General features: G+C 56.9%; 5 protein-coding genes across 5 annotated transcripts; 2 read left to right on the forward strand and 3 right to left on the reverse strand.

Annotated features, from left to right (window-relative positions):
* Positions 1–115: 115 nt before the first annotated feature.
* On the reverse strand, positions 116–2,807 carry MFIFM68171_04203 (uncharacterized protein; the record flags this gene model as incomplete). Its single annotated transcript, XM_071059623.1, has 3 exons — positions 116–1,691; positions 1,748–2,641; positions 2,719–2,807. 3 exons carry the CDS (start codon positions 2,805–2,807, stop codon positions 116–118), a joined length of 2,559 nt encoding a protein of 852 aa, XP_070915724.1.
* A 2,024-nt stretch (positions 2,808–4,831) lies between these two features.
* Positions 4,832–5,895, forward strand: MFIFM68171_04204 (uncharacterized protein; the record flags this gene model as incomplete). The annotated part of the gene is made up of 4 exons (XM_071059624.1): positions 4,832–5,225; positions 5,281–5,423; positions 5,490–5,728; positions 5,787–5,895. The coding sequence occupies 4 exons, from the start codon at positions 4,832–4,834 to the stop codon at positions 5,893–5,895; spliced, it is 885 nt and encodes a 294-aa protein (XP_070915725.1).
* Positions 5,896–8,347: 2,452 nt separating this feature from the next.
* Positions 8,348–12,158, forward strand: PSD2 (phosphatidylserine decarboxylase; the record flags this gene model as incomplete). Its single annotated transcript, XM_071059625.1, has 5 exons — positions 8,348–8,515; positions 8,587–8,631; positions 8,749–11,011; positions 11,062–11,816; positions 11,928–12,158. 5 exons carry the CDS (start codon positions 8,348–8,350, stop codon positions 12,156–12,158), a joined length of 3,462 nt encoding a protein of 1,153 aa, XP_070915726.1.
* A 3,108-nt stretch (positions 12,159–15,266) lies between these two features.
* Positions 15,267–17,515, reverse strand: MFIFM68171_04206 (uncharacterized protein; the record flags this gene model as incomplete). The annotated part of the gene is made up of 3 exons (XM_071059626.1): positions 15,267–17,157; positions 17,215–17,284; positions 17,335–17,515. 3 exons carry the CDS (start codon positions 17,513–17,515, stop codon positions 15,267–15,269), a joined length of 2,142 nt encoding a protein of 713 aa, XP_070915727.1.
* Positions 17,516–21,085: 3,570 nt separating this feature from the next.
* MFIFM68171_04207 (uncharacterized protein) lies at positions 21,086–23,335 on the reverse strand (the record flags this gene model as incomplete). Its single annotated transcript, XM_071059627.1, has 3 exons — positions 21,086–22,977; positions 23,032–23,154; positions 23,215–23,335. The coding sequence occupies 3 exons, from the start codon at positions 23,333–23,335 to the stop codon at positions 21,086–21,088; spliced, it is 2,136 nt and encodes a 711-aa protein (XP_070915728.1).
* Between the last annotated feature and the right edge of the window lie 680 nt (positions 23,336–24,015).

The raw sequence follows: 24,015 nt of genomic DNA on the forward strand, positions 1-24,015 counted from the left end.
TCAAAACATACACGTATCCTCCGGGGTATAATAACGATCGAATAGTCACTGCGCCATGCTCGCCCTTGAAACTGATCCCCACCCACAACTCCGTAGCACAAGCAACGCCATCTGATCAAGCATAACTCCTCCCAGCACACATCATCCCAGCCCTCCCGGCGGTAAACCCGCAATGGCTGATTCCCAGCCCGTTCGCTTCCCTCACCACTCCCCACATGACCGGCTTCTTCCGCAACCCCCGCTCCCTCGCCAGGGGGTGACACCGTGCGCTAATGACCGCACTACACGATCCAGCTGGCAGCGCCATCGGGTTCCCCACCATCTCCCCGTTGACCTCAGCGGAGGGTGGAGCTCGCCGGAGACCCAACCCAAGAACAACCACCGCAAGGAGCACCAATATAGCCAGCAAGGTAAGCAAGCCGACCCCGCTCAGCCCAAGCGCAACCAGCGGCGGAGGCGGCGGCTGCGATCCACCGACGCTCATACTCACCTCCCACGGCGACGGGAGGACCGAGCCGTCCCGCAAAGCGGAGACATCGACATCCACGACGACCTGGACCGCCACGACGAAGAAGCTCTGGCTCAGCACGAACGCCATGCCGAGGAACAGGCCCATGAGGAACCAAGACACCGCCCTCGGCAGCGTTAGATAAAGCGACGCCGTCTGCACCCCCTTCCCCGCAGCGGACGACGACACCCTCAGCGGCCGTGGGCCCACCGCGAACAGCGACGACTCGTGCGAGAGGAAGTACGCCGTGACAACGCCGTTCACGGCAAAGTATAGCATGGCAAGCAGCGCCTGCGGCAAGCACGCGACGACCGCGGCCGCGGCCGCGGGCATCGCCGATCCCGACCCGAGAGAAAGCGGGATGAGAGCGTGCGGCGAAGCCGTCCCGAACGGCGAGAGCCTCGCGGCGGGATCCCTGATGACGGAAACCGCCAGCCCCGCCGCCGCCAGCCCCGCACACGCCGCCCAGACGGACGCGGTCGCCAGCCAACGGGGGAACGAGACGGTGCGCAGCCAGTAGTGGTCCTTCGGGACCCAGTATTTTGGTTCTGGGTGAGGCACCCAGCGACCCTGCCAGACATCCGTCTTGGAGAGCAGGCAAGCGCCCTGGGTGGTAGGGTCGGGCTCCTCGAGGAAGGAGGAGATGGCGTCGCCCAGCGTGGCCAGTGGCCGGAAGGAAGACGGGCGCTTGAAGAGCACGGCGGCCGTGGCGACGAGGGCGATGGAGTTGAGGAGGGCGACGACGCCGAGAAGGGATGCGTTTAGGTTGACTTCGCACGTTGGAGTAGGGCCTGGCTGCGCTAGGCAGAAGTCGATGGAAGATGGGTCAATGGTCAGGCCGGCAACGGTGGTTTCTGGGGCCTTAGTTCCGGAGATGATGCCAGCCCCCCTTGACGTCTGAATGAGAGACGGCGCTCCCGGGCTGATACTAGAAATTAAGAGGACGGCGGAATAGTCTGTTTGAAAAGCTCCGCCAAATTGATCGAGGCATACGGGCGGGGAGAGACGAACGAGTTCGCCGCGGGCCGCCTGCTGCTGGAGCGTTAACAAGTCGTCTCGGCTCAGCCCGCCGTTGTTATTTGAGGTGCCGTTGCTGAAAGGGGCGCCTCGAATAAAGGACTCGCTGACCACGGCCGCTTTATACCCCGGCGCTGTCTGCGAGACGAATATTACGGCATTATACCTGGCAGTTAGGTTAGCAGCCCGCTCCATCGTCCTCAGCGCAGACGCCGAACTCACATTATCTGGGTAAAGAAAGCCGTCGCAAGAACCACAACAGCCAAAAACGTGCGGCTAGTCTCGATGCGCCCGAAGTTTCGAAACGACGGGACTCCAATATCCAGCCACTTCCGCTTCTGGTGGGCGGCTGTCACCTCTTCCCTAGTTGGGCTACTGAGAATCTGAAAGACATAGTTTGCTCCGGCGACCAAGGCCACGACGAAGATGCTGATAGCGGCGTGCAGGCCCCAATCGATGCTCGTCGCGGTCGCGCAAGATCCCACAAAGATGGCCGACCTCCCTTCCGACAGCGAGGACCTCGAGATAGCCACGATCAGGCATACGAACCCCACGACCAACACCAGAAACGCCAGCAGCACATTCAGGGCGATGCCGGCTCGCCACCCCGCCGCCAACCCCTTCCACCCGCTTCCTCCGCCCGCCTTCTCTCCTGGTAAGAATTGCTGCTCCTCGTCACTACTGCGGCTGTCCACCCGTCCTAGCGACGACATGGAGTCATCACGGACGTGGAACCCCTCAAAATCCGCTATCCTTGACCGGTGGTTCTGGTATTGGTGATGGGCGACAAGATCGGCGTATTGCGCCTCGGCCGTCCTTGAGCCTCCAAACACACTGCTCTGCTTCCGGCGTGCAACTGATTCGGGCGTCTCTCCGCGCAGAAAGTTAACGACGTAGTCGGGAACAATGTCCCGCTCAATCGAGTCCCCTTCCCCGCTGTCGCTGTACTGAGAACGCTGAGGCTGCCACGTGGATTGGGTGGTAGCCCGCCGCTGCTGGTATGGAGAAGTTGGGCTGGAGATCTCGGTCTCGGTGGCGATGCTCTGAAAGGGCCATTGGACCGTCTGCCTCCCGCGCGCCAGAGGTTCGGTTGAGCGCGCATGCTCGTCTCTTACTCTGCCGGACGCTGTTAGCAACATCGCAAGGGACTCAACCCGACCTCATCTGAAAGAAGCTGCTGCGCCGTAACACACCTCGTCACTTGGGTTACCTCGCCGTTTTCATCCCATGTGTATCTGTATGTTGACGGTCCATGGTCCCGAGGGGGTATTACCATCTCCATGCCGCAGGTTGATGTGGGTGCCTGTGTGTCGGGGACACATAAGGTGGGGAGGGGGGTGTTCAACAATGACGGGGTGATGCTGGTGTTTAAAGAAGCTTCCCATGAGAGCCCAGAAGCTCTTCATGACAGCTCCGGCTCAAACTTCCGATCGATGTCCCACAGCAAACTGTCGTTGGCCGGGGCCAGGATGGTCAGCAGGGATCTGGGAGGGATTGATCATTATGTAGCATGGTATCCGCGCCGAGCCATCGCGAAGGATCTCTGATCTGGTCCACGTAAGGGTCCTCCCAGTAGTACAGCACACTCAGCAACCCGCCCATGTCTCTCTGCTGGCTGCCGGCTGCCACATAGGGCAGCGGATCGGAGGCTGCCCCGCCTTGACCCTCCTTCAGAGGCCTGATGCGAGACCCGAGAGCCCCAGGGTCGCAAACTGCGCTTCTTGGCGTATTCTCTGCCGGTGTTCGGCTTGCTGTGGCATGGGAGGCATGCGCCTGGTTTTGCTGACCCAGGCTGCTATATTAAGATGCACGCTATCTTGGCAGCGCCGCACTCATGCATTGGCCATCAAACATGACCATCGTTGTACGAGGAGATGGATGTGCTCCCCGCTTGTCGGCATCCTCTTAATCCACCGGTCCCGTCGAAGGATTCTTTTTTTTTTTTTCTTCAACTTCCCTTTCCGCTTACCTGCTATAGAGGAGTAGGTATTGATATCGTTGGACACTCGAGGAACACTTGTTTGTTGACCATGCCAGCGCTAAAGATGTCGCCCTCGAAATAGTCCCGTCTTTGCAGACAGCTGCAGCGGAAACAACTGGTTCCAACCGCCGGCTTCACGTCAGTCTTTGGGAGATTGCAACCGCGGCTGGCAAGGATAGTCACCCGATTACCGGCAGCGGATGTGACGCCCTATCGGCGAATTGCCAGGTAGCATCCAAGGGAGATCTCTTCTCGACAACGGGATAGCCAGATATTCTAGTGTCAAGAACCATGGCGCGAGGCTGCGAGGTAGAGCCGTAGCGGAGTTTCAAGTTTTAGCTCCTCATTGTTTGCGCTTGTAAACGGTTGTCTCAAGATAGGGGGGAAAATGCTTTGTTCTACCCCAGATCTCGCGTTCAGGGTTCAGGCGATCAGCCTGGATCATTCATGCCGTGTGAATGGCACAGGCGATCGAACATGAGGGGCTCGCGTGGCAGCTGCTGCGAAAGGAAGTAAGCTAGGCCAAGGTCAAAGTGGCCGGGTTAATGCGACGCGGGGAAGGACGCGCGAGAACCGAGGTGCGGGTGTTTCAACTCGAGAGGGAGGGTCGGTGAGACACTCGGAATCTATAGGTGCGGGTATGCATCGAACGCAGAGAGAGTATTCGCTCGAGCTGTAGCTGCGTAGTACAAATCGCGGTTCCTTCGTCCGAGGCTCCGTCGCTCACCGCGTAATGGCGGTGAGGCTCGGACAACCCTAATTACTCGAACTAGCTCATTGCGACAGGCCAGGCAGCCAGTCTATCGAGAGAGGTCGAGCGTGGGCCTGTTCGCATGATGTTTGCTTGTTCGCTGACCCAGATGTGGCAAGACAGAGGATGCTGCGATTGCCCATGGATGCATTGCCGCCAGCGAAACGGGTTTGTTTGCTGAAACGGCCAGCACGACTGGTACCGACTGATAAATGGCCTTTGAGAGAAAAGGCCGCTCGCGTTTGATGTTTATACCGTAAGATCAACAGTTTCCCTGACCAGTGCCAAAATCTATGTCCCGAAGGGGAAGTGTACATAGTGTGGTGACTTGTGGGTGGCGGGAGCATCGGCCGGGGTGGTTACCTACCTAGGTGGTCGAGTTCACTACTGTAAAAATTGGAGACCCTAACCCTGGAATTATCGAGTCTAGGGCCGCGGTTTGTTCCGCCGCTCATCATCGGGAAGCTCCACGTTGGTCAATTAGAGGCCACTGCACACTGATCGAGGCCGGCCGCACCAAGTAGCCAAAACCTTCCACGTCTCAACGGTATCTTTTGATACACAATAGTTCATCATGGATCCCTACTCTGCCGAAGGTGAATTGATCAACATCCACAACCACTTCCACCAGGGCCAATTCCAGGAAGTGGCCGACTTCGACGTCTCGTCCCTGTCGCCCGAAAACGCCGTTTCGGCTCGCGTCCTACAGTTGCGCGCCCGGATTGCGCTGGGCCAAGCCGAGGATGTACTCGCCGAGGTACAGGGCGAGGCGGAGCCCGAGCTCGAAGCAGTGGGCGCGCTGGCCGAGCAGACACTAGGGAACCATGAGGCGGCGGTCAAGACCATCGAGAAGCTCGCGCAGACGGCGGCGGACAACACGACAGTGCAGGTCGTCGGCGGAACCGTGCTGCAGGCGGCTGGCAAATCGGAGGAGGCGTTGGCGTTGCTGGGACAGCATCAAGGGAGCTGTAGGTGGTCCGCTTCCTTGGGCGGGAGCATATACTGACAAGACTTGTGCCGTAGTGGACGCCGTTGCGCTTATTGTGCAGATTCACCTCCAACAAAACAGAAATGATCTCGCCGTCAAGGAGGTTGCTGCCGCGCGGCGGTGGGCGCAAGATAGTCTGCTGGTCAACCTCGCAGAGTCGTGGGTTGGGTTGAGACTGGTTGGTCATACTGCAAAGCCTAGCTACCATGTCCACTGACGGACTAATCATATCCGGGCATTACAGGGCGGCGAGAAATACCAACAGGCATTTTACGTGTATGAGGAGCTTGCCCAGGCGCCTGCGACATCATCAGTACGGACCCTGGTAGCCCAGGCCGTGGCGGAACTGCACCTCGGCCGGACAGAGGAGGCGCAGGCGGCTCTGGAGCAGGCACTGAAGAAAGAGCCCGAGTATGTCGAGGCGATTGCCAACCTGCTTATTCTGAATGTGATCACCGGGAAGAGCCCCGAGGAGCTGAAGAGGTATGTACCCTTTGATGGCCTCGCTTGCTCGCAGACTTGTGTCTAACAACGCGCTTAGCTCGCTCGAAAAGGCCGATGCTCGGCATCCATTCTTGGTGGACCTCGCTGAGAAGAGCGAGCTGTTCGACAAAGCCGCCACGAAATACAAGGCTAAGGCGGCGGCATAGAGGCATGTCTTACTATTGTTGACGATTAATGATATCCACCGGCAAAATTACACGAGAGCGTGCATAATAGACCAGTCTGGATGCATGTGAAAGGCTCTGCGCTATGGCGGGTTTAGTCATCAACCCATGTACGAACATGAAGGAAAGCCTAGGCAACTCATTCGGTTTAGGACAGGGTTGGGTGTGTTGCCCCTTGGAGCATTCGAAGGGGATCCCAAGGGTCGCATTTCTACAACTGAGCGAACCATACTCTCAGTAGAGATGCGGGAAACTCCAGTGTCTCTGCGATGCATATCAAGTTCTCGTTGAGCTAGGTACTGACGGCAAAATAAGGGAGACGTAACAGCTTGTTGCTAAATGATTCGCGACCTGGCCGCATGCTGCGGAAATGCTCAGAAATTCAGGTCGTATTTGCGTAATTTCCAGGTAGCAGTCAAGGTGCTTAAGTGATGGTGTACAGTAGCCTCATGCAACCCCTCACTCCTTCGGCACAGCCTTGGCTTTCCCGGCAAAACGGCTACTACGGCAACCTCTGAATATAGGTACTGTACTTAGACGTGAAAACACGGTGGAACAGTTGACAAACAGCACCATTGACGGCATTCTCCACCAATAGATGCGTCATGAAGTAGGATCCACGACGGAGAAGAGGGGCCCCGACCAACGAGAACACCTAGACTTTGTCCGTATCTGCCCTAGTCCGCTTGGGGGCTGCTTATCGGTGTGGGAGATGAAAAAGAAACGGCCCTACCAAGAACAGTTTCTTCAGACCCAAAGGACCTGCATCATCGCGAATTGGGTCTTTGAAGATCCGGAGGGAGGAGACAATACAGACAATGCCGCTGGGGTCGGCCTGGATGCCGTACTCGGTTTCAAGTGCCCCGAAAAGCTACCAACTGTGTAGCATGCGCCTCTTTAGCCTCTGAATCAGCGAACGACACCTTACGACTGGCGATCCGTGGTCTCAGAGAGGGTTGCTTCTGAGGATGGACTGCGCCATCCGGACATGTGGAAAACCGTGCATCGAAAATATGAAACGGGACGGCTGTGTGGCGAGACCGTTGTTAGTGGAAGTTAGTAGATCTGGGTTGAAGCTGCTCGACTGTCTCGCGGGTCTGGCCTCTGCAACTTGTGCTCCATCTCGCACACCACCGCGCCAGTCCACCGTGCTCTCGTGCGGGCTGACGGTGGCTTTTTGTGCTCGGGACCTTCGGGCCTGGAGAAATGGCTGATATGTGCATCGTCTATGTACATGTACAGTACAGCGGCACAAACTGTGCCACTGCATCAAAAGCTGCCCACCAAGGCGGAGAAACGCCGTCTGCCGGTAATCCGTCACGCTCGGTTATGCATGCGGTTGGGGCACTGGGACCCTACTTGTGCTTTTTGAGATATCCCTCAGACAAAAAGCCTCTTGCCTCCTCGTTGGCTCCGGGGAAAAGGGGGAACGGGAGAGTGCCCCGTGCTCGATCCACCGTAGCTAATATCAGAAGGGGATGCCTGCCACAAGTGCTGGAATGAATCGACACCAATGGCGCAGGCGAAGCGGACGTCGCATCTCTTGAACATACGACCGCATCTGTCGGCCGTCTTCTTGAAGCAGGTGTTGGCCCGCGGCCCAGTTTGAGATTCAAAGTCGCCCACCTATGTACTCTGCTGTACCTAAGGTACCAGGCCACCGAGACGGCGCGTTCCCACGCGCATAACTTGCCCTTTATCCCTAGCCTGGGTACCTCGGGCTGCCTTGCGCAAGCTTCCTTCAAAAAGAAAGGAACCTTCACGAAAGTCAGCTTCATCTCCGCCGGCCCCCTCCCCGAGACGACAGGTGAATTTCGCCTAGAATTCCTGGGATCCCGAAAAAAGACTGGACCCACCAACCAGGCTGCTTCAATCCACGGCACCGCAGCCCAGCTGAGCTGTTCCCCCGGGGCCCCTCTCAGACGCTGTATTTCTTTGGTTGGCGGGGCTGGAAGACGCCAATCCCGTCTGCTGGCGCCGCGCTGATCCGTGGCCCACTAGCTGCACCCGCTGAGGGCTGCCGAGTATGTAAACCTGGGGGCGATCTTGTGTGTCTCCAGCACTTGGATGACGTCCTCGTCTTTTCTGGTCCCAGCACCTCTGCCCAGGTGCCTGACGTGTTGTTGCAGACTCGCTTGCTGCCTCGAGAGTCCCGGAGGGCCTCGTTTTACAGACAGTGGACCGGGGATCGCTGGGTGCTGTAGCGAATTGCTGCTGGCCAAGGGTCTGGCAGGAGCTCCGCTACCTGACGGCAGCTGCTACAGCGACACACACGCGACTGCGGGCAGCGAATGCGGGTGCCCCCCCAAACGTCCCACAGCACCTATTGATACCGCCACCGCACGCTCGAAACTTGGAACGAGGTGGTGGGAAGCTGGCCGCATTGAGAAGCCGATAAAACTGACATCGAACCCCGCGCCATCCCGCTCCCGCCATGGTCCGCATCATACCTAATCGTCTCAAGTCGGGCTTCTCCAACAGCTCGGCCACCAATTCAGCGTCCAACAGTCGCAGCACCAGTCCAATGCGCAACAAGGGAGATTCGGCGAGCCCTGAGGGCCGCAAGGACAATGGGCTGGTCCTTCACGTTGTGATTATGCGGGTACGCCGCCATTGACGGGGAGCACTGCGACTACTGCGAATGCTGGGCGCTGACTCTGCGGGCTACCTTAGGCCAGGAACCTCGCTGCAAAGGATAGGGGAGGCACGTCGGATCCGGTGAGTGTTGGCTGGCCGCTTTGCGGGCCACGGCAATCTGCAGCTATTATGATTCCCGCAATCTGCATCCCGTCTTGGAATCGAGCTTGCGGCTGATTATTGCTTGTTGACGTCTAGTACCTCGTCCTGAATCTTGGCGAAGCACGACACATCACCCATTCGGTTCCCAAAACCCTCAACCCGGAATGGAACGAGCAATGCGAGCTCCCAGTCACGGGCGTTCAGAGCCTACTGCTCGATGTGTGCTGCTGGGACAAGGACCGCTTCGGGAAGGACTATCTTGGCGAGTTCGACCTTGCCCTCGAGGAGATATTTGCCGACGAAAAGACGGAACAGCCGCCAAAGTGGTACCCCCTGAAGAGCAAGCGGCCCGGCAAGAAAACGAGCGTTGTGTCGGGCGAGGTCCTGCTGCAGTTCGCCCTACGCGACGCCGCAAACAGGGATGCCACTGACGAGCAGGTCTTTGAGAAGTTCGCCGCCATTGCCAATCTCGCACTCGCCGGAGATTCGTCGCGGAACCCCACGCCCTCGCGGACTCCCGTGCTCGCCCCGGCCCAGAAGAGCAAGACGCCCTCGCCTTCACCTCCCCTCGGTGAGAGACGGGTAGACGACAATGACGACGGGGACGAATCCGAAATGTACGAGGATGAGACCCCGGAGGACGAAGACGCAAACAAGCTAGAAGCTGCCGAAAAGAGGACCAGAAGGCTGCGCATCAAGGGGCTGAAGCGCAAGAAGAGGGACAACCCTTACGAGTTCGTCAACGGCGGTAGCGATGTGGTCGGCATCATCTTCCTCGAGATCTGCAACATCACCGACCTCCCGCCCGAGTCCAACCTGACCAAGACGAGCTTCGACATGGACCCCTTCGTTGTTGCTTCCCTGGGAAAGAAGACTTACCGGACCAAGACTATCCGACACAACCTGAACCCTGTCTTCAACGAGAAGATGATTTTCCAAGTCCTCGGCCATGAACAATCATACAGCTTCTCGTTTACCGTCATTGACCATGACAAGTACTCTGGCAATGACTTTATCGCTTCGCTATATTTCCCGGTCAAGGAGATCATCGAGAAGGCACCAAAGGCAGACCCTGAAACCGGCCTCTACAATTTGAAGGATGTGCCCGAGTTCTCGGCCCCGGTGCAGCGCCCCCGATTTATGAGGCTGGGACTTTCCCGCACTTCCTCAACGCAGAGCCTAAGCAAACTCGCCAGGCCGGTCTTGTCCAAAAACCCCTCGACCACGACCACTGCCTCTGCTACCGCTACGCCAGCACAGACCCCTGGCGCTTCCCAGGTCCCGTCTGATAGCATCCCCGAGGACGCTCAGCCGCCGCTTCCTAGCCCCGGCCTCCTCCAGCCGGGAGATAACGCCGTCGCTGCGGCTCCGCCCACCTCGGGGGAGACAACCCCCCCGGACGGAGATGATCCCGACTTCATCACCTACACACTCCCGCTGAAGATGAAGAACCTGGAGAAGTGGGAAGCCAAGCACAATCCTCAGCTGACTATTCGTGCCAAGTACATGCCCTATCCTGCGCTCCGGCAACAGTTCTGGAGGGCAATGCTGAAGCAATACGACGCCGACGAGAGCGGGCTCATTAGCAAGGTTGAGCTGACGACCATGCTTGACACTCTGGGTTCCACGCTGCGCGAGTCGACTATTGACAGTTTCTTCCAACGTTTCCCTCATAAGGCGGGCGATAACGAGGATGCGGAGGACCTGACCATGGACGAGGCAGTCATCTGCCTGGAAGACCAGCTCCAGGCGAAGACGCGATCGCAGGGTGTGACGGAGCGCGTCAAGAACTTGCTCCCAGACGGGGACAAGGTCAAGAATCTCCTCCAGCTGCCCGGGAAAGGCACCGCTTCTGGAGCCGAGACGCCGTCAGAAGGCATCGAAAGCTCGTCCGAGTCGCAAACTGCCGACTCGTCTACCATCGCTATCCCGGAACTGAACACGCCGGGCGAGGAGGGCGAGCTCCTGGATCGGGACGACCTGAACATCAGCACGGCCGAGGAGCACGTGGTTGAGATTCGCGAGTGCCCGATATGCCACCAGCCGCGGCTGAACAAGCGCAAGGACGCCGACATCATTACGCACATTGCTACCTGCGCGAGCCAGGACTGGCGTCAGGTCAACAACCTGATGATGGGCGGCTTTGTCACGTCCAGCCAGGCGCAGCGCAAGTGGTACTCCAAGGTCATCACCAAGATTTCGTACGGAGGCTACAAGCTCGGCGCCAACTCGGCCAACATCCTCGTCCAAGACCGCATCACGGGTCAGATCAACGAGGAGAAGATGAGCGTCTACGTGCGGCTGGGTATCCGCCTGTTGTACAAGGGCTTAAAGTCCAATAGCATGGAGAAGAAGAGGAGTAAGTGCTTGAGAAGACCATGTAGGCAGTCCGAGCTAACACGGAACCAGTCCGGAAACTCCTCAAAAGCCTCAGCATCAAGCAGGGCAAGAAGTACGACGACCCGGCGTCCAAGGCCGAGATCCCCAAGTTCATCGCCTTCCACGGCCTCGACCTCTCCGAGGTGCTACTGCCGATCAACGAGTTCAAAAACTTCAACGAGTTCTTCTACCGCGCCCTCAAGCCGGGGTCCCGGCCGTGCTCGGCGCCCGACAACCCGCGGATCATCGTGTCCCCGGCCGACTGCCGCTCCGTGGTCTTCAACCGCATCGAGACGGCGACCAAGGTGTGGATCAAGGGCCGCGAGTTCAGCATCAAGCGCCTCCTGGGCGACGCGTACCCGGAGGACGTGGCTCGGTACGAGAACGGCGGGGCGCTTGGCATCTTCCGCCTGGCGCCCCAGGACTACCACCGCTTCCACATCCCCGTCGACGGCGTCATGCGCGAGCCCAAGACCATCGCCGGCGAGTACTACACGGTCAACCCCATGGCCATCCGCTCGGCGCTCGACGTCTACGGCGAGAATGTCCGCATCCTCGTGCCCATTGACAGTCCAATCTTTGGCCGGGTCATGGTCATCTGCGTGGGCGCCATGATGGTGGGCAGCACGGTAATCACGCGCAGCGGGGGGGAAGAGGTCAAGCGTGCCGAGGAGCTGGGGTACTTTAAGTTTGGCGGGAGCACGCTCGTGGTGCTGTTTGAGCCGGGGAAGATGGTGTTTGACGACGACTTAGTGGATAATTCGAATACGGCTTTGGAGACACTGGTGAGTGCTTTTTCTTTTTTTTTTTTTTTTTTTTTTTTTTCTTCCTCTCGTCTCCCCTTTCTTTTACCTGTTTTGGAGTAATAACTTACTGATATCTTTTTCTCTGGTTAGGTCCGTGTCGGCATGTCTGTTGGCCACGCCCCCGGCGAGCCGCAGTGGACGCCCGACATGCGCAAGGACGAGGACCAGATCACCGAGGCCGACAAGCAGGACGCTAAGCGCCGCATCCAGGGCCAGGTCGCCGAGGAGTCGCCCGACGACAGTGGCAGCGGCGGAGACGGCGAGGAGATCACGATGAAGGTGCCGCCTTCGTCGGTCGCCGCCGCTGCCATGGCGTCGTAGGGTCCAAGGGAGTCTAGTGTACAGTTGTGAGAGAGAGAGTGTGTGTGTATGTGAGAGAGCGTGTGTGATTTTGGTGGCCGGTTTCTCCCCTGATGCATTGGGTCTATTGAACAGTGATTAGTACTGGGTAAACCTTTATTTAAACGAAAGAAAAAGATGTGGGAGAAGAGAGGAGGTACGGTGTACGGTAAACAGGTTCTTTTCTGCCTTGGTTGGTTTTGAGACCTCAGTACGCCTGTGGGTGTGTGTGCTCGAGGCAAATGGATATTCAACTATACAATACTCAGCGCTGGATGATAGATAGGTAGATGGGAACAAAATGATGACGATGCATGGTTTAATTTCAAAGCAGACGGTGTGCGTAGCGGGTATAATCGTCCGCTTCGAGATGAATTGTTGAAGGGTATCATGATATTCGCAGCTCAACTAAGGTCAGGTACTTGTACTTAACGCCTTGCTTTGCTCCCTGCCAACGCCCGAAGATACCTTGAAAAGAATGAAATGTTTGCCTGCCACACACCCGTCCGTCCCCGTAACCATTCATCAAAACCATTCGTTTTCTTCCCTTGCCCCTGTGATCGATCCTGCCCTGTGGGATGCAGAGCGCCAAGGAGAGAGAAAAAGAAAGCAACCAGCGGCAAGGGAATGCCATGACTGGCAGCGGGAGGCAGCGGGAGCGGCCGCACCCGAAACAGATCAGGAGACGAAAAAGAAACATGGCTGTTTCCTGAGGAGTACCTTCAATTGGATCCACTCCACCTTTAAAAACCCCCACCCAACACAGGGAGGTACAGTAGAGGTCGTGCCCCTCATCGACGTGCTGCACTGCACACTGCATGCGCAGATACATACGGTGCTGGGCATGTGCTAGCGGCGCAGCTCCATGCCGATGAGTCGATGGCGACGCGAATATGCTGTCGTTGTGAAAATGGGAAATGGGAGGGGTGATGACGACATTGCAAGGACAGGCTGGTGTGTTGTTTCTCGTCCGTGTTTGCTTATGTTTCCTTAACTCCGTTGCGCATTCTCATCTCCTTCCCCCACTCCCTTTAGCGGGTCCCCCGCGCTGGCTTGATGAGCTGGATAACAAATCGAAAATGAAAATGGGGTGATTCTCATGCATGAATGCGGTGCGTGTGGTGCGTGGTGGTGGTTGCCGAGGTGGTCGTCGTGTTCGGGTTGCGGGTTGCGGGCTTGCAGGATTGTGGCCTTACACGCCCCATGAAGAGCGTGTTCTCTCACTTTATGGCTGATGCTGATGAGAAAAAGAAACCTTGGGGGCTATGCTTGCACTCCGCTGCCCCGCCGGCCGTATGTTGCGCAGATCGCTGGAGCAGCCAACAACACGATCCCCTGATTATTGGCGAGAGCCCCATCGCCAATTTGACTGCCGCGAGACGGGCAGACGAGACGATTCGCTACTGGTACGGTCGTTGTCCATGGACCGCTTTTCGTCGGCAGACGGCGACCGGTGGAAGTAAGATGACGCCGCGCTCGCGCTGGTCGGAGGGGACGGGAGCGGGCTTGGCTCCGGGGATGTCTGTCGCGTCTGGCGCCAAGACGAGTATATCTGCTTGCACAGATGCGCCGACATGGTGTACGTGGGTGACATTGTTGCCTTTCCGAATCGCTGAATGGAGGATGTATGTGGTTTGGGGAGAAAATTAAGAGCAATGTCGCCGAGAGGGAGTCTTTCAGGTGCGTGTAAGTCGATGAGGCGTGAGAAGGTTGGTTGCGTGTAAGCGACGAAACGGGCCAGAGCAAAAAGCCAACTGGGGGGAGTTCGATCTCAACAGTTGGGATCTTCCTAGATAGACCTAAACAAACGGTGGCACGAGAGGGGAGGGCAGGTTTATAAAACAGCCCAGGCCGCTTCATCAACAGGCGAAACGGTGCCTGGAAGGAAGCCCTCCCCGGCTGCTAGCATTACCCTGTGACCGTGTCGGTCGACTCACCCTCAAACCAGCCCAGCCCAGCCCAGCCCACGCTTTTCCCTAAATTTCCAACCCGTCAGGCTGCCCCTACCAGCCAATCAACACTAATCTATTTCAAAGACAGTGGCTGAACGTTGGGCAGTGGCTTGTCGTTCTGGGCTGATTCTCACCCCCAAGCCTGCTCCAGTTAGCAGCCGGAGCTTGTGAATCGTCCCATGCTACCCCACCTCGCATGTCGGCTGGCCCATTCACCATCGCTTGGCGCGAATGCGTGCGCAAGACGGTTGCCGACATGCCAGTCTGGGATGCCGGCTTTGCAGCTGTTTGGAAAAAGTTGGCCCAAAGGCGGGAATCATCGACACCCAGACTCGCCATGCCAGATGTGCCAAATATAGGAATACGATTACTGAGCTGTTGCCAATGCTGCCCCTCTTCCCCCCCACCCCAACAATGATACTCTGATCCCGTGCTAGCTCTGCCACCGTTCTGTAGATTCGCGACCAGAGCCTCCAAGGTGACGGGAGCCAAGTTACCGAGAACTCAAAAAGCCGGTCTGGATTCAAAGCTTAGATTTCGGGTGCACTTTGTCCCTGGGGGCCATTTCAACAGCTTGTGCAACCGAGAACACGACTCCCCATGACCTCATTTTCTTCGGCAGAATTCCATAGTAAGACCAAGTATGCCTTGCTCGCAAGACATTTCGTGCATTATGATTAACTATCGATATCGTCGAACATCGCACATACGGGATGCATCGTCTCACCCCATTGGTATCCTACATATACATGTTCCTGGGGGACATTTTCCTTTCTTCTCGTCAACCACGGCTCGGGTTTGGTAATCCAGCGGCAGCTGGATCACAATCTATGTTGGGGAAACCCCCAGTAAATGCTGCAGTCAGATATCCACCGCCCGGTGCTCCTTTCGTACGGATCGGAAGGATAACGCAGGCCCCAAGCAAGCTCCCTCACTAACCGCCCGGCCAGTGTAGGGCTCATGAGATGCATCGCCCTCCCATCCTTGTCCCCCTGTCCATAGATCGGTGTACGAGACATTAAGCCATACAGATTGCTCGGCTCGGCATGATCTTTGGGCTCGGATGCATGGCTTGCCCGTCAGGATGCCTGCGAGCAGCATAACAATACAGAAAATAAGTCGACGTGGGCTTCTTGTTTCAGTCGTAGGGCAGCTTGGAATCGGTCGCATAGCCTTTTTCCGTCGGCTTAATCTCCTTGATGGGGTGGAGGATCATCGAAGGAAGGCATGTGCGGCCGTGACTCTCCTCCCATTCAGGACCACCAATACCCGTGTCCTCGTAGCCAATCCAGTTGTTGTACAGTCGCTGCGGCGGGAGGGCGCGGTAGTACCAGGTGCTTCCGAGGAAACGCCCCTCCTGGCCCCATCCCATGGCGCTCCCAAAACTTCCACTCTGGCCCTTTGGACCGCCGTTGAACCACTTTGCCAATTGCTCGCCGCTCCAGGCGCGGTCAAAATACACGGGCATGGGGGCGTACACCGCCTTGAGGCCATGGAGGAGGGCCGTGGTCTGCGTCACCATCTCTGAAGCGACGTGGTTGCCGCGCAGGTCCTCGGCATGCATGATATCGAGCAATTTCCTCGAGACCCGGCCCTGAGTGACGATGGTCGCCCGCCGAGGAAGCTTGCCCCACGGGAAATCCAGAGATCGATAACCCCACACTTGGTTGCGCATGATCCAGCCGCTGTTGACTGGGTTGAACATAGGAGAGAGCATAATCAGATCCGCCTCCTCACCGACACCCCACTCGTAGGAGTCCTCTTCCGGCGTTGCCACTGGGGGCTTGGGCCCGATGGGCTTGACGACAGGCACGTTTGGCGCCCCCCAAATCGAGTCGCCAACGGTGGCGCGCTCCACTGCCGCGCGGAACTCGGAATCGTAGCCGCCGTAAAACGACGGGATGTAAAAGCGTTCGTTGCGCTCCCAGAGCCCTCGCCGGGGCTGCTTCCGGGCAAATTCGCCCAGCTTGTTGAGCACGTCATAATGATGACCAACGACTCGAGAATCCATCTCCCAATTCCAGACGAAGTCAAACTCTCGGAACTCCTGCACGAACATCTGGACCGGCAGGAACTGCCCGTTATGCACCTTGCGTGCCTTGGTGGTCAGCTTGGGGTACATGCGGTTGATGGCATCCTCATTCCAGAGCACCGTTATGCTCCTGAACTCCGGGGGCACGTGGTCCTCGATTGCCTTGTGGTAGGCTTCCTCGCTCTCCCAGATGTCGACTTCGTTGTCCCTGACGTGCACAAACAGGAACACCTCGTATTCACCACCTGTCCGGAGACTCAGCTCTGTAATGAGTGACCGGATGACCTGCTTGTCGTTGTCGAGGTATTCCTTGCCGGTAAAGCTACGGAGCAGCACAGCACTCCGAGCCTCCACCTTGGTGCTCGCTCCACGCTTCGTCCCAGAGCCTGCCTGTCCCGACGGCTGCCTCGCTTGGCCGCGCCAGAACCGCCTTATAGTGTGCAAGATGTGTTCAGAGTCCCGAGTCGCTCCGTCGTCGCGCTTCAAATCCGTCGAGCCATCCGTGTCGGGAGTAACGAATTCGTTTTGTGGGTGATCGGTGGAAAACCGCTCCGTGTTCTTCTTATGGCATTCACGCTGAAGGTTGCCCCAGCTGACGTTGTCCCAATTGATTTCCTCACCATTCTCATCCGTCACCTGACTCAGGCCGTACTGACCCATCCTCGTTTCCCTCTCAAAGCAGATGTTCGGATCAAGGCCCAGGATGCTGTAGCTCCCAAAGCCGGGCTCGGGGAAATTGCGCGGGCGTCCCTTGAAAACACGAATGTCTTCGACCTCCCTTCCATTTGGGCCAGTGCACGGCACGTACGCAGCGTGGCTTGAGGCCCATTCGGGGCCGTTGTATTTGGGATAAGGATTGAAGGTAAAGGCCCGGCTCTTGCTAGCCGTGGTGGAATTCGACGGAGCGATCAACGCCTCCTCTTGCGCTGGCCGTCTCGTATTCTCGTTGACGAGCGTCTTTAGCGTGTTTCCATAGATCGCTCCGAACCCGGGTTGCCTGAAGCGAACATGTTAGTATCGCGCGAGTCCACTTCTCGTATCTTGAACCTCTTACTTCTCGAGCTCGCGTTGTTCTTGTTCGAATAGCTTCCTTTGTGCCTGCAACACCGCGGCCTGGCGCTCATCTAATGCATCGTCAGATCTCGCTCGAGAGGGAGCCAGAGAGCATTCTTACCCGAATCACGGGGACGAGCAAGCAACTGGTCCGGGCCCAAGAAGGGAGCAGCTCTAATCCCGCGCTGATGTGCCAGCCCAAGCAAGCAGAGGAAAAGGAAAAGGAAAACGACCGAAAAGGTCACCCTCGGCCGAGCCAGAGCTCGGCGGGCTTGTGCCTTGACTTGCGCCTTGACCAACATGGCGGCGGCTAGCGAGAGACGAGGCGACGAAACTCGATACCGGGCGAGAGAGCTAGTATGATACACGGTCGGATAGGGAGAAGGGAGGAGAGGAGTATCGGCTCGTCAGAGGAACATTGCCGGCCGAAGATGCTTATTATCGAGCGGAAGATGTCAGGAAACGAGGGCTCTGCTGAGTCCAGTAAACGAGTGTCGTAATAAAGAAAATAAAATAAAATAAAATAAAATAAAGGCAGGAAAGCACCGGTTATGAGCGCTGAATCGAAGGACAGAGCCAGTTGGTAGGAGTCGGCCGCGATTGCGCACTTTCACGCATCGACAAATGGCGATACAATGGCGGATGAAGGGAAGACGAAAATCAGAAATCTCTTTCCCCGGACGAGCAGGGGATATTATTAGGCAAAGCCAGTGGTGAACTGGGTATGAGTTGAAACCCAGGGGCGGGCAGGGGTCCAGAGTAGGGGGGCAAGTCCGCGTCGCATTCGATGGGGGAAGAAGGCCTGGAAGCCAGCGATTGCCAGGGGAAGGCACAGAAACGAAATGAGACGAGCAGACAAGTCCTGTTTGCCTTTCACTACACTCGTACGCTGGCAACAGGGACAAGCTTGCTGTGGGGTGCAACGGGGGGCAGCCTGTTTTTGGCAAATCCCGGCAAGCAACCGAAGCAGACGATCCATGCACCGAGCGGGAGGTAGTTAATTCTGATGAGCATGGCAAACCCCCCTGAACCACTTCAGACGAGGTGGATATGGAGTGGCAGGTGCCAATCCGGTGCAGCACCTGTCTAGCGGCTTCCGGCGAGCCACATTTTCCGCAAGAACACCCCCAGTTGCAGATAAGGTTAAGGGGTTTCGGTAGAAGATCTTTGACGATTTGCATGGCGCGTCACCATTTCAGGATCCACAGCAGTCACGTCTGCCACACACCGATGATCGCCGGTCGCTGCTTCCTACTAAGTGCACTTCCGCCTTCTCAACGCTCCGCTCTGTTCCGGTCTGGGAGTTTGGTTTACGACGTCTTATGGGTAAGCTTTTCCCCGGCCATGTCGAGACGAGGCCCAAAGGATGGCCTGGTCTGCACGGCCAATTCTTGCAGGAAAACTGGGTCTGGCAGCAGCTGATGACTGAGAGCGCGCCCGGCTGATACCTGAGCAAGGGAAAACACTATTGCTCGATACCATACTACTAGTATGCTGAAGAAACTCTTGGAATATTGATGCGGTACTTTAATGTCGTATTGTGCAGCAAAAGGTTCCGCATTAGCGCGCGCTATTGACGCCATCGGCCACTGTCGCCCACTGCACATATCGCGTTTTTAAAAACCTGAGTAAATCAACAATATCTAACTGCATTTAGTTCCGCCCACCGATGTCAGCCACACCAAAACTTGAACAGCGCACAAGATCCACTCACCAGACTTCTGATTATGCGACTGTGTAATTGAGCTACTGATAAGCTGATTAAAAATAGTAGACTTAGTAAAAATAATAAAAATAAATAAATAACAATTCAAACTTATATTTAGTAGAAGGATACTGCTAGCTTATACCGCTACCTAGTCCTCTTTAACTATCTTGCTGAATAAGATGTATTTTGGGATTGGTGATGGTTTGAATCCTGCGTGCGATTTGGAGGGATCTGATCGGTCTTGAGGCTGATGTTGCTTACTGTGCACTTACTGTAGAATCTTAGTGTGACTAACATGTGGGTTGACAACCCAACCGGAACACGGTTAGAGACCGTCGATTTACCAAGAGCCACAGTCATTTACCCAAGTCGGGTTTTAAAAATCAAGAAAGAAAGAAAGAAAAAATTTATGGATAAAATGTAAAATAGGAATGAATTCGGAAAAGGAACCGAAGAAAGGAAGGAAAAATAATGACCCAAGATAAGGCGAACAGTAGGATGAAAAACCCTAGCTCGGATAGAAAATAAAGAAGAAAACGAACAGTGGCCAAGAAAGTCCAGGCTCTCAGACTTGCTCCACCTGCAGGAAACGCTACTCCAAGTGGAAGAATGTCATCTTTGGCCGAGAAATCAATGTTTCATCAAGCCCTTCCAATAGGATGCCTGCGTCGAAGGTGTCGGCAACATCCGGTGCTTCTGCGGTCGACAAATTGTGCGTACGAACCGGAGTACTTCCCTGTCATTTGTACAAGCTCGGACTGTGCAAGATTGCGATATTTGCTTTCCGAGGGGCAATGCAGGCGGGCAAAGCCGCCCATCGCTCTCCTCCACGCCAAGCGGCCTCTCCGACCAACCTGTTCTCGAAACGGAGTGTTGGTGATAGACCAGTCTACCAACGGCCTTCATCCGCAGCACACCAACAGCAGGCTATTTCCAGGCCATGCAATAATATAACGCTGAGCCAATCGCCCAGCGACGCATGGTTGTTTGGTCTTGTTTGCTGTTCTCCCTACAGTGATTCAAAACAAAAATCTCTTTGTTGCCGGGATCAACTCGGCGACATGGGTTGTGTTGCGTGAGAAAATCAGGTTGGAGATTTGGATGGTTTGGTGCTCCTAGGATTTCTCCGGCTGAGGTACCTTGGGGAAGATACTCGCATCCGTGGCGCAGTTCGGAAAGCTCGGGTGGACTCAACTGTGATCACCATGCAAAAAGCCGTCTCCATACGCGCCTAGTGTCCACCAAGTCTCGCCACAGAGTGGCCCCTAGGAACGGTGACTCGTCCTTGGGCCACAAACTGCGGCCACAGGTCAAGTCCGCAACGCCACTCTGACGGCGACCATTCGTTACAACGGACGCTCCGTACCGGCTAACGAGCCGGCGACGGATCCGACGTTGTGACATGTGCGGGAAAGAGACTCATCTTTCCTAAATGAAGATATTAGGTATATACGATAGGTAGCTACACTAATACTACCACAGTAATGTACGTCGGGCATCCGCATGTGGTACCGGCAGAGCTAGAGAGCGTCCTGCAGGTTTCCGACCTTGCAACCGCTCCTTGCGTTGGTCGATGAGCGTAACGGCCAATGTCTCCAGATCCTCGCAGCATCCGCGGCGTAAACATCTCTGTATAAACGCCGCAATGATCCGTCGCCCAGGGATTTCCGAAACCATGCAAAGGGAACTCCGATAACCCCAACACGCCAGCAAAGCTTGCGAACGCTGCCAAAACCCAGCCAGTCAGCCCCCCCTTCTCAACCGTTACCCTCCCCAAAGCACTCCTCCAGCAGTCCAATTTTGCTCAGCACAGGCTACCCTCCAAAAATACCCGCTCTATATGTATTCGAAGAGGTATCACTCTCCCCGAATAGGGGCCTGGTCAGGCCGTGTAGACAAAGGAAAGAACAATAAAAAACGCAAAAAAAATGCAACGTCCGAATCCAGTGGGTATATGAAAGGAAAATGGCATTGGGGGGGTATAAGAAATCGAAAACTGGCTCAGTCGATGAGGTCCTTGGCGTATTATCGATTATTCCAATATATCAGGCGTCAAGCCTTTCTGTTCGTGTCGTCCTGCGTCAACGCGATTTGTATTCCGTAGCTTGTTGGGAAAAGATCCAGGGTTCGGGGGGGGCTCGTATTCGTCGGCATCGTCCACTTCTCACATCATGCCCAACCTCGTCATGCGCTTCTCCATGCGCGGACGGGGTCCAGGGCCCATTCTACTCGGCCCATGCTTGCCGCCAGCCGGGCCGAAACCTCTAGGTCCCCCTGGTAGCCCCATATTCGGACTGCTGCCGGGCCCCGGAGAACGCATGCCGCCATTGGCCATCCACGGCTGCTGCACGAGCCTCCAGGCATCCTTCTCGCAATAGGCCCTCCCGTTGACCTCGAAGTAGCCGTCCCTCAGCGCCATGCGGCACTGCGCGCACTTGAAGCACCCCACGTGGTGCTTCACGGCCGACTCGTCTTCGAGATATTGGCCTTCGATGCCTCGGTTGCAGCTGCCACAGAGACTGCCGTTCAGCTTGTGATAGTGCTGTTCGCAATACGGCCGGTCGTCCAAGACATAGAAGGTCGACGAGGAGAACGGCTCCTGGCAGGTCGAGCAGACGAAGCACGGCTTGTGATACCGACCGGTGAGCCGGCCGTCAGCGCTCGAGATGGACTTGCCCTTGATCGCCAGCCCGCAAGCCTTGCAATTGCCACGCGATGGCGGCGGCTGTATGGCAGGATCCCGCGCCCGGGATCGGGAGCGCTCCCGTGCGGACTTGGGCTCCTGCTGATGTGGGGGAAGTTGGTCCTCGATTCTCTCAGGCGACCTGGTCCATCGCGGCGACGGAAGTGCTGCCGATGCCGGCGAGAGGATATCGCCGGGTGCGTGGACTGTGAGTTCGTTCTGAAGCGGGGTTCTCAACGACGGGGAAGGAACAGGAGATCTCCCTCGTCCGTACCGTGGGTTCTGAATCGCGGGGTCAATGCGTGGATCATATCCCCGCTCCGGAGGGGGCGGCCGAGCACTCAGCGGCGAAGGTCTGTCCCGTATGTCTTTGGGTGGCATCTTCAGCGGCGATAGCGGTGGCGGTTTCTGCTTTGGGTTCATTTCGTCCATGGAAGACTGAATATCTGACATTAAGTTATCGAAGCCGTTAGCGTCAGATGGCCTCCCCCCCGACCTCGACGCTAGAGACCTCGGCGGGCTTGTCCGTGAACTCGCCTGGCTCGCCTGGCTCGGTCGGCGGTCGAACAGCTGGCCGCCGTTTTCCGAACCGTTGGACGATGACGATTCTGAAGGCGCATGGTAAGGGTTTCCAATTCCGAATTCCTCGGCAAGGTTGATTGTCGGAACGACGGGCGTTGTTGGCCGTATCGGAGCACTGCGGGGTGGGGGCGGCCGGGATGTGTCAGGGCCCCTGCTTGGCCTCCTAGCTCTCTCGCCAGTTGGGACTCGTCCATCAGGGCCTGCCGGGGAATCCAGAGGCTGCAGCCTATCGGTGCGCAGTCTCGAGGCAGAAGGTGGAGCTGACGGGCTCCGGAGCGGGGGGGCGAAGCTATCGCTGGGCCGCGGGAAGCTCTCGGACCGGTTCGGCGTCAGAGGCGGCTCATCAACATCTTCCCGGGCCCTCGAAGGGGTGCCAAACCCTCCATACCCATTTTGCCTCTGCGCTCTTGACCCCTTTCCGGTACTTAGGCTGCTGAGGTTGGATGCTGAAGTGCCGGGGCGGTCGTTCGTATCGCCAGAGATGCTACGCCCGCCAGCAGAAGGTCGTCGATATGCAATAAACGGACCGGGAGTTATGGTGTTCATGCGCTCCATCAAGTCCGGCCCTTGCTTCCTGGGAGGATTCGGGGAAAACGCTGGCTCCAACCCACTGCTCTCGTCTAACCCGCCATAGCCGCCGGGCCTCCGCGGCGGTGAATCGCTTACGATCTGCGGGCCGAAGTACTCCCCCGTCTTGCCGGCGCCAGCCCGGCCATCTGGTGTTCGGGGGGTCATCGATGCACTCCCGACGCTGATCGGTGTCAGCTCTCCTTGGCCCAAAAACGCGCGATCTAGTCCACCGTCAGTAACAGAAGCCGCCAAGTGAGATGCTACATGACACGTACTGGCTGCGGATGTGTCCACGTGAGGCGGCGCTCGGGGCTGCTGCTTCTCTGTTGCCGCATTCGAATTCCCAAAGGCTGGCATAAACCTCCCAAACAGCGAGACAACGGGCAGCGGTGGTGTAGCTAGTAGGTCATGGTTAGCACAAGCATCCAAGTCAGCGGAACGTGAGGCCGCAGTCATACGCTCTGCTGCTGGAGATCCAGCGCAAACATGCTCGCCCATCAAGGAGATCTCCACCTGCAGGCCGCATGTCGAACATTTCACAGTCGGCATAAAGCGCGACTCCCTCCCCATCGTAGCCATCTCCTGGTGTCGGCCGGGCTCTGCGATGTCAAGTCCTTCCTAGCGGTTCGCGATCTGAGATGCAAGCATGGAAATCGGACGTGCCAGGTCCCAAACACCGCCAGAAGTCTGCGGCGCGTAGGCACAGAGTCGTCGTTGCCAGAATACCGTGTCCGCGCCGATCCACCGCCGGGTCCCCCAGTCACGCTGTCTCGAACCCGGCGAGTCCTCTAAAATGTCGTCAGGGCCTGCGGTCCTCCAGTGATGTTATGCCTCGACACGAGATGCGCACAGCAAAGTCCCGAATCTTGGTTTCTAAAAGGACGGCGTCGAGTATCGAGGAAGCAACGGTTGGTTCCAGCAACCGCATAGAGATATGTTTTCAAACAAGGATGGGGTGTCCGGGAGGTATGGTGGGAAGGGATCTGGTTTTACACGGGCAGGGGACCAAAGAAACAATCCAGACCCGAGCGAGCAATGCCAAGCTGGACTGTGCGCCAACTGCCCGGCAGCACGGAATAAGCGACCTGTGGGGAAGCCGAGTGGTGGTTGTGTGAGTGTTGCGGATCTGTCTCGAAGTGAGGCTTTGGCAGGTGGGCGGCCTATGGGTGTTTGGGAATTTGCCGCGTGCCTGAGAACAGCCGCAGGCGCGCAGATTTGTCCGCATCAAGGGGAACGTTTTTGGTGTCACTGTTTGGTGA

This window comes from Madurella fahalii, assembly GCF_045866475.1.
Source record: "Madurella fahalii IFM 68171 DNA, scaffold_2, whole genome shotgun sequence".
In the NCBI taxonomy this organism is placed as follows: domain Eukaryota; kingdom Fungi; phylum Ascomycota; class Sordariomycetes; order Sordariales; genus Madurella; species Madurella fahalii.